The sequence below is a fragment of the Caenorhabditis elegans genome, chromosome V, assembly GCF_000002985.6.
Source record: "Caenorhabditis elegans chromosome V".
Lineage (NCBI taxonomy): Eukaryota > Metazoa > Nematoda > Chromadorea > Rhabditida > Rhabditidae > Caenorhabditis > Caenorhabditis elegans.
In genome coordinates this window covers 19,493,699-19,503,100 of record NC_003283.11, presented here as the reverse complement: position 1 = coordinate 19,503,100, position 9,402 = coordinate 19,493,699, and the positions used below count along the sequence as shown (strand labels likewise).

The 9,402-nt window shown below is 37.3% G+C and overlaps 1 protein-coding gene and 1 pseudogene across 2 annotated transcripts; one reads left to right on the top strand and one right to left on the bottom strand.

The window, feature by feature from the left end:
• Nucleotides 1–7,413: 7,413 nt before the first annotated feature.
• Nucleotides 7,414–8,339, top strand: scl-21 (SCP domain-containing protein; the record flags this gene model as incomplete). Its single annotated transcript, NM_075392.1, has 3 exons — nucleotides 7,414–7,596; nucleotides 7,878–8,191; nucleotides 8,240–8,339. The coding sequence occupies 3 exons, from the start codon at nucleotides 7,414–7,416 to the stop codon at nucleotides 8,337–8,339; spliced, it is 597 nt and encodes a 198-aa protein (NP_507793.1).
• Nucleotides 8,340–8,443: 104 nt separating this feature from the next.
• On the bottom strand, nucleotides 8,444–9,216 carry Y43F8B.6 (annotated as a pseudogene). The gene is made up of 2 exons: nucleotides 9,124–9,216; nucleotides 8,444–8,524 (listed from the first exon to the last, which is right to left on the bottom strand). Coding segments are annotated over exons 1-2 (174 nt in total).
• Between the last annotated feature and the right edge of the window lie 186 nt (nucleotides 9,217–9,402).

Below are 9,402 nucleotides of genomic sequence, written 5' to 3'. Positions count from 1 at the left end.
AAAAAAAAATTGAGGTAAAGTATTAAAAAAAAATTCCATATAAATTTGAGAGAAATTGGAAAAAAACTGACTTTTTGAAAAAAAAAAGTTCAAGAAATTAACAAAAAAGTGTAAAAAAGCTGACTTGGTGAACCGAAAAAAAATGTCTCCAAAATTGAGCCTAAACCTAGGCCTATGCCTAAGCCTAAGCCTACGCCTAAGCCTAAGCCTAATACCCAATTCTAAGCCTAAACCTTAGCCTAAGCATAAGCCTAAGCCTAAGCCTAAGCCTAAGCCTAATGACCAAGCCTAAGCCTAAGCCTAATGACCAAGCCTAAGCCTAAGCCTAATGACCAAGCCTAAGCCTAATGCCCAAGCCTAATGCCCAAGCCAAAACTTAAGCCTAAGCCTAACCTTAACTATAAGCCTAAGCCTAAGCCTAAGCCTACTGACCAAGCCTAAGCCTAAGCCTAATGACCAAGCCTAAGCCTAAACCCAAGCCTAATGCCCAAGCCAAAACTTAAGCCTAAGCCTAACCTTAACCATAAGCCTAAGCCTAAGCCTAAGCCCGAAAACTTTGGCCCAAGAGCCTAAAACTAAGAAACGAGCCGAAAACCATTTGTACAACTGATAAAATGATATTAGAGTAGGAGAACATTAGGCAGTACACACCCTTGATGAGTCACTTGGGTGGGGGGCTCGATGAGCCCTGAACCACTTGACAAGACACGCAATTGTTTATTGACGAGAGGTATTAGATTTTGGGGGGAGGAGGACGGGAAAATCTAGGCAAAACTTGATTTTTCGCAATGTCTGGGATGGTTTTTTTGGAGGTGGTGGGAGTGAAATTTGAACTTTTGTGGGAGGGGGTTTAGGCTTAAGCTTTTCATCAAGCTTGGACTTAGGCCTGATTTCAGGCTAAGGGCTTGAAACTGGGGGATTTCCTCCTGGGGCTAAGGGCCTGAGACTCAGTGCCTACGGTTAAAGGCTTAAAGGCTCGGGACCTGGGGCTAAATTGAAGAGTTGTTTGGCTTAAATTCAGTCTCAGCTTAGCTGAGCTAGCTATTGGGTCAGAGTCATTGACTGGGCTTAGACTTAGGACTAAGCCTAGTATTAGAGAAATAGGCCATATAGGCTTAAAGGTCACAATTGCAAATTCTGGTGAAAAGTAGGCTCAGGCCAAAGATAAGCCTAAGGCTTAGTCTTAAGCTTAAAAATATATTTCGGACAGGAATATGAAAAATTTCGGTAAAACTTGATCCAAAACCTAGAAAGAAACAATTGAAAGCACATGGTGCAATTGTTTGAAAAGATGGCATGAAATGATAAAGGCGCGAGAGTTGGTATGTGCTCCCGGCTTCGGAGCACATACGCCCCTGCTGCCTGACTAGTTGAGGGGTCTCTACGGGAGATACGTCACGTAGGGGGGAAAAGCTTCCGCGCGGAACAAAAAAAATTGGAGTGATGAGTGCAACTCCTTGACGCGACGCGTGTGTGGTTGGGGGAGAAAAAAAGAGCAAAAAGTATTGGGTTAGAGTTGATGGGAGCTAAATTAAAAATCAATTGTTTTCGAAAAAAAAACAGGATGCTCATTGAAATTTGATTATTTTGTTTGACCTGATTCACACAAAACAAACTTGCCAACTAATTAGGGCGCGGGCCTGAAATTCGATACTGTTTTTGGGGTCGGAATGTGCATTGTCTATGGAAATGTGTTTTAGTGGCAATTCAGAGAAATGCGGAGAAAAAATTCCAGAATATTACAGAAAGTCAAGGAAATACGGATATTTTTTAGGAATTTTTTGTTTTAATTTTTGAATTTTTTCAAACTCAAAAAAAAAACCTTCAGAAAATTTCAAAAATTTAAAAATTCGATTTTTTCGAATATAATTTTTGCAAATTTTTTTTATTTTTTTTTATTCCAGAAAATTCAAAAATCGTGAATTTTTTTTGAATTGCTCGTTTTTTTTCCATTAAATTTTCTGAATTTTTTCAGAAAACCTGAAAATTTCAATTTTTTTATTTCAGAATTTCTTGAAATTTCTCAGATTTTTCTGAAAAATTCATGAAACTTTATAAAACCTTGAATATTTTGAAATTTTCCATAAACTTATGAACCTTGCTCGGTTTTCATGAAATTAGAAAATATTCCCAAAAATTTCTGAAAGTTTCATGAAAGTTTATGGAATTTTTTTTTTGAATTTTCACAGATTTTTTTTAGAAATTTGTTGTAGTCTTAAGTTTTTTTCTAACATTTTCAGGAAAATTCAGAAATTTCCATAAAAATTCAAGTACATAAATTCAGAAAATGCTGAATTTGCTAGAATTTTCCTGTACATTTTTGAAAAATTTCAAAACTTTTAAACTGAATTTCACTGGATTCACCTATTATTTTAAAAAACTTCCAGAATTTTTTGAAAATTTCATTTCGGATACTTTGGGAATTACTTTTTTGTAATTTTTAAAAATTTCTTAAAATTTATGAGATCTACAGAAAATTTCAAAAAATTCCAGGATATTTCAAAAAATTCAAAAAAAAATTTTTTTTGTATATTCTTTCTGTAATTTTCGGAAATTTTCTGAACACACCAGAAATTCTCATAATTAAAAAAAATTCTACTTCGAGTAAAATTATAACATTTTGAAATTTCAGGAATTTTCTAAAACTTCAAAAAAGTTTATGGAATTTTTAATTTTCTGGACCTTGTATATTTTTTGAAAGCTTCAGGATGTAATTTTAACCTTTTTTTTCTTAAATTTTCTAAATATTTCAGAAAAATTATGCTCCAAACAAGCCCAAATTACTGGCAAAACTTAATTTTGGAAATGAAAATTCGAGCTCAATCAAGCAGCTTCCTCAACGGGCTCAAAATTTTCACCAACAAGCACATTGAGCCCAACCTTACTAACCTTACGGTGAAAGGAAATGAAAACCAAAAATGAAAAGTGAACGGCCAGGCTCCTTCAACATTCCCACGATTCGCGGAAGTGCGACGGCTCTGGTCAAAGACAATTTTTTGCACTCGAGCCGCCTCAAAATTCACGTCGGATAAAAGGTTAGAGGATAACCTAACTGTTTGTTTTTTGCTCACGGAGCACACACACACACACACACACCGGACATTCCCCCCTACCGCCACTTCTCTACCCAACTTGAGTCTCTTGACTCTTGAGTCTGGTGGTCAAGAACTGAAATTTTTTTTCAAAAAAAAAAAAAAAAAAAAAAAAATTGAAAATTTTTAGAAAACCGTGTAACCTAGTTAGTGAAAAAAAACAACGAGACGAATGCGATAAAATAGGTGTGCTAGTGATGATGGGGGGTCTTGGGAACAAAAACAAACAGAAATCTGAGGAGAGCAGTTAATTCCGGAGCACCACCAGATGGAGGTAGTTGGGCAGGACACACACACACACACACAAGATTATCGCCGGAGACGGTGCGGAAATTCACATCCAAAAATGGGCCGACGAAAACCGTGTGAAACGATGAGCAGAAACGTTCACATAATTTGAAAATAAGAGGGCTCCCAGGGGTGATATGCTGTGTTCCTCCGCCTGCTGTTGCTCCTGTCAAACCGTCAGCGCACACGCCTAGCACGCCCTAGTTTTCTAAGATATATAACAAATAAAGTACAATAGTGGGGGGGGGGGGGGCTCTATACTGGACATAACGGGGAGAGCTGACCTGACCTCACAAGTGTCTCCTTTTCACTTGAAGCCACAGCAAAAAAAGCAGAGCCAAAAAAATGGGTGAGAAAACTTTTCACGACGGTTGGTTTTTATATAAAAAGTTGGGAGATCAAAGCATCAGGGTTGTTAAAGTTATATAAAACTGTGAGTTTTCAAATTTTTTGTCTGTTAGTAGTTTTGTGATATTTCAATTCGTTGCAGTGTACTAGAGATTGTGAGGCGAGGTGAGACGCAGAGAAAATTGGGGGTGTCTTGTTGTCTGCGTCTTGTCTAGGTGTATAGTTTTTGAACGGTGAGGAAGAATTCAAAATTTCATGTATCCCGTCAGTTGGAATTTTTCAGAAAGCGCAACCCGTTACAGAGTTACATAGTCGCAAAGTTTGGTGTGCAAAATAGTGTGAGGCGAGGTGAGACGCAGGGAAAATTAGGGTTTCTCGCTGTCTGCGTCTTGCCTATGTGCTTAGTTTTTTAACGGTCAGAAAGAATTCGAAATTTTATATATCCCATCAGTTGGAATTTTTTAGAAAGCGCAAACCGTTACTGAGATACACACATTTAAAATGTTGAGGGTGAAGAGAGTGTGAGGCGAGGCGAGACGCAGAGAAACTTGGGTGTATTTCGCTGTTTGCGATTTGCCTAGGGTTTTAAAGTTTATTTCACAAGATACAGAATAAATTTTAGAGCATTTTGTTAGTTGGAAATTTTTCAATATCTCAACCCGTTGCAAAGATACATAGCCTCGAAGTTTGGTGTGAAAAATACTGTGAGCCAAGGCGAGACGCAGAGAAAATTGAGGTGCCTCGCTGTCTGCTTCTTGCCCAGATTTTTAAATTTTAATTCATTAGATGCAGAGCAAAATTTGAAATATTTTGTTAGTTGGAACTTTTTCAATATCTCGACCCGTTGCGAAGATACATAGCCTCGAAGTTTGGTGTGAAAAATACTGTGAGCCAAGGCGAGACGCAGAGAAAAGTAGGGTTTCTCGCTGTCTGCGTCTTGCCTAGGTCTTCAACCCTTATTTCACTAGATTCAGAATAAAATTTAGATCATTTTGTTAGTTGGAACTTTTTCAATATTTCCACCCGCTACAGAGATACAACACGTAAAACTTTAGTGAAGGAGAGAGTGTGCGACGAGGCGAGACACAGACAGTCTCGTCGTCTGCGTCTCCCACCTCTCGTTCTCTCAACTTCAAACGCAATTATCTCTCGAATGGTAAAAAATAGTGAAAAACTTCAAGAGACAAAAATGACCAGCGTGAAATTTTACATGAAAAGTGTGAATTTAATCACGAATATTTTGAAAAAAAAAATTTTATTTGAGATATTCATATCCCAAATTCAAAACCCTCTATCTTTTAAACGATAACAATTAATAAAAAACTGCAAGAGACAAATTAAAAGAGCTTGAAATTTTGTATCGGAAAAATACATCAAAACTAACAAATTCTCCCAAAACTCCAACCTATTAAACCCCAAACCAACCGTGAAGTACTTGTGTGCAATCGCGACTTGACCTATGCCCAAAACTTGAACCCGAAATGAATTCTTTGAGTTTTCATCAAAAAAAAACTACTGAAAAGAAACGGGTCCAATTGTTTTGTATGGGCTCGGCGGCGGCGAGAGGTGTTTGCAAGAAAAAGTAGGGGGGGGGGGGGGGGGGGGCAAAAACAAATGAATTGAATGTGAAAGGTAGGCGGGGGGTAGTGGAGGAGGAGGAAGAGTATCACGATTTTGTAAGGGTGGAATGGACAGTGGTAACTATTTGTTTGAACTAGTGTATATGTACATCAAAACATAGGTACTATTTACCCAGAGTATATGTGGAAAAAAAAAAGAAATTGCAACAATAGTTTATAGGTGTTCCGTTGAGTGGAGTAGGCTCAGGTGAGGTAGAGGGGGTTCATGAGATATCAATTTTTTTTTGAAGAAATAGATACAAAAAGTTACGCTGATCGTTTTTGTAGTTGATCATTTTTTAATAACTCTCAAGGTTAACGAGTTATGCGCCTTTGAAGTTACTCCATTATTTTGCGCATCTTTTTAAAAATAAGTGTTTTTAAAACGTAAATCAACGCAAACAAAAAAAATTGCCACCACCGGGGTTCGAACCAGGGTCCTGTGAGCCACAGCCATCTCTCTTCCCGACTGAGCCTCAGATTTTTAGATTTTCGAATTTGTTCTTTAATCAGCAAATGGAAAATTTGGCGCTGATAATTTTTGTACTTAAAATTTTTTAAATATCTTTAACCGTTCATGAGACCCGTTTGAAGTTGCTGCGGCGACAGAGTGTGGTGGGGGAGAGAGTGCAGACGGCGCACGCGCCTGCGCTCTCCCCTCGCCGGACACTCTCTCGCCATCATATCTTGAAACCGCCGTATCTCTTCGGCGAATTGAGATATCAAAAAACTTCCAACTAACGAAATGTTGCAAATTTTACGTTTTACAATTTGTTAGTTAAAAACTTTTTGCTAGCAGTGAAAGATCTCAAGATAATATTGATTTTCGTCAAATTTTGGAATTTTTTGGTTTCTAAACTTGACATTTCACGACAAATCTGAATTTCAAATTCATTTTCCCTTAAAAATCTGATCTAAACCCTTGAAATGGGAACACCCAAATCTCCCGTCGTTCAAAAACTTGCACACATGGAACACTTGAGACATACTATTGATGACGTGGTGTCATAAGTGCCTTACATGTTGCTCCAAGAGGGAGAGCTCTTTTGCTCTCCGGAGCATGCAAAGTTTTCTTAAGAGCACCTGCGGGAGGTGTGTGTGTGTGTGTGTGTGTGTGTGTGTGTGCCATCAGGAAAAGCCATCCCCGCGCGGCGCCGCTGACCATCACGGAGTCCGGTTTTTTTGAAGAGCATCGCGCGAGCGCGCTCGCGCATCTTTCTTTTTTTTTTTGCTCCGTGAGCATGTAATTGGTTGAGGCCAAGATTTTGTGAGGTGGAGCAGTTGGCATTGGAAATTTTGGGGGGAACTGTGGATTTTTGAGAGTAGTAGAAGACTTTTGAATAAAAAATTTACATTGCAAATCAGGATAGGCCAAAATTTTTTTAATGAGAATTGTCGATTTTCGAGCTCAAAATTCTCAAAATGCTCTGAATTAGTAGTTTTTTTTGAATAAATAGGCGGAATTAGGAAAATAAGAAATTAAGATTTTCAATGTTTTTTTTTTCGAAAATCAATATCTCACTCATTTTTTGAGATTTTCTCGAATTTTTTCAGGACTCAAAAGCTCATTCTAACACTATCTCGGTGCAATTCAAGATTTGTGCATAATTATTCATATGAATACAATAATGATACATAAAACCGCATCCGTAACGCAATTTCCAAAGATTCACTCCGAATGCTCTTTGAGGCACATTACATGAAAAAGGGTCCCGTCGCGAAGAAATTTTTCCCACAAATTTGGCGAAAATTTGATGATTTTTGTAGAATCTCGTCGCGAAAATTTGTTGTGAAAACATTGAAAAATTGAGAATTTTTGAAAAAAAAAAATCTAAGTCAAATTTTCAGTCAATTTTTTTGGCGGATTTTTCAAATATTTCTAAAACTTTGCAGGAATGTTTGGAGCCGATTGAATGCACAACTTTTCATTATTGTTATGTATAGATGCCTGTTTTTAAGAAACAAACTCATTTCCGGCTAGACTTAAGAAACAAGATGTTTTGAAAACATGCCAATACATTCCACAAACGAGTATAAAACATGCCTACTTATCATTATTGTTAACAATGAAGTTTCTTATCATTTTCTGTCTAGCGGCGGTGTCTGTCCATGCCCAATTTAGTGCGTCTGCTCAAAAGGAAATAGTCACCTACATTAACGATTTACGCTCCCTCGTGGCAAGTAGAAGATTTCATCTCGATTCTCGAGATGTTGAAACTTTGCCGCCAGCGTCAGATATGCTTAAAATGGTGAGTTTCTAAAGGGGCACGGATGGCTAAGTGGTAGTGGTGTAGAACTGTCACCCAAGAGGTCGCAAGTTCAACCCCACCTCACCCCAAAGGCCCACCCCAAAGGCCCACCCCAAAGGCCCACCCCAAAGGCCCACCCCAAAGGCCCACCCCAAAGGCCCACCCCAAGCTCTCGCCAGCTTTCGCCAGCTTTCGCCAGCTTTCGCCAGCTTTCGCCAGCTTTTGTCAGCTTTTGCCAGCTTTCGCCAGCTTTCGCCAACTATAGTTTCCAACTTTTTCAGACCTGGAACTCTACGCTGGCAGTTGCAGCGCAAAAACTTGCAAAAACTTGCTTTATTGCTGTTGAATCGTCGTCGCCTGGAATAGCCGACAAACGTATTGTAGCAGCAAACGTGGTTACGGTTGCCAAAAATGCACTGGGTCATTGGAAACACTCACTAAACAAAGAATGGAACTTGAAAAGTTATAATAGTAATTACATTGGAATTCAACTAATCTGGGCCAAATCTTCATCAGTTGGCTGTGGGTTTAGTCCGTGTGAAATAGACTCCCAGGGGAGACGTTGGTACAAAGTAGTGTGTTCGTTTGAGAAAAAGTACGTTTTTTTGTGGAAAATTAATTTCAGCAAAATCAATATTTTCAGAGGAGGTATTACTCGTGAGCCCGTCTACAAAAAGGGAAAAGCCTGCGAGGCGTGTCCAGCTGGCACTAAATGTGCTTCTGGATCGGTTTTGTGTTCTTAAAGTTTAATAAAACTATTTTTTGTAACTTTAAAATAAATTTTATACAGCAAACTATTGGTAGTTGGAACAATGGCATACAAATTAAATTTGTCAAATTGATGTATTTATTGCAAAATTGAGAGCCAAAGATCCCAAAAATTTATCACATCTTGGACATTTTGAGCAAGTTGAGCCAACTTGTTGCTCTGAAATTAAATTTGTAAAAACTCAATTTTTTTGCATAATTATCTTTTTAACCTTTTTATAAAACTTCAAACTTACTATTAGATTCACAGAAATAGCAAGCTTCTATTATTATTGGAAAAAAAATAATGAATATAAAAATCGCGCCAAAATTTGAAAATATTTTCGAAAATTTTATTTTTACCATTTTTAAGTCATTGGAAAAAAATTAAAATTTGAATTTTGCGCCAAAATTTTGCAGATTATTTTTTCCATTTTAGATCTGAATGTTGCCAATTTTCAAAAAAAATTCTGAAAGAAATTTTGAGCGCGAACAAAATTGAAATTTATGTTTTTCAGCGATCAATCTCTGCTCAATCTGCCGAGCAAATTTCAAAGCTCAACTAACTTCAAGATTCTTCAGACATGACATGTCTTACTCGTGAAAAAAAAATCAGAGACTCTTTCCGGATTTAATATAGGAAGAAGGCAGAAAAATCTGTCAAATTTATCTTTTAAAAACCTTTTTTTTAATTGAAAAAAACCATAAAACATTTAACAAATTTTAAAACCGTAACTGAAGCAAAAATTCAGTTTTTTTTTTATTTCTGAAAATTCTTACCTGTTGCTTGCATTTTGAAATAACTAAAATAATATAAAAAGTAGAGAAAATAAGGGGACGCCTATTCCGTAAGGCATCTTGGTAGCCGAATGGCTAGGTAGAGGAGAAATGACACAAGGGCTATTATTCGATAGAAATCTTTTGAATACTGTCGAGATTCTTATCTGTGATATGATGGAGTACCGAAATCTGGGAAATCTTTTCAAATGTCTCCGAATGTTTTTCTGGTTCCGAATATCTATGTGAAAAAATTCCGAAAAAAATCCCTGATTTTATATT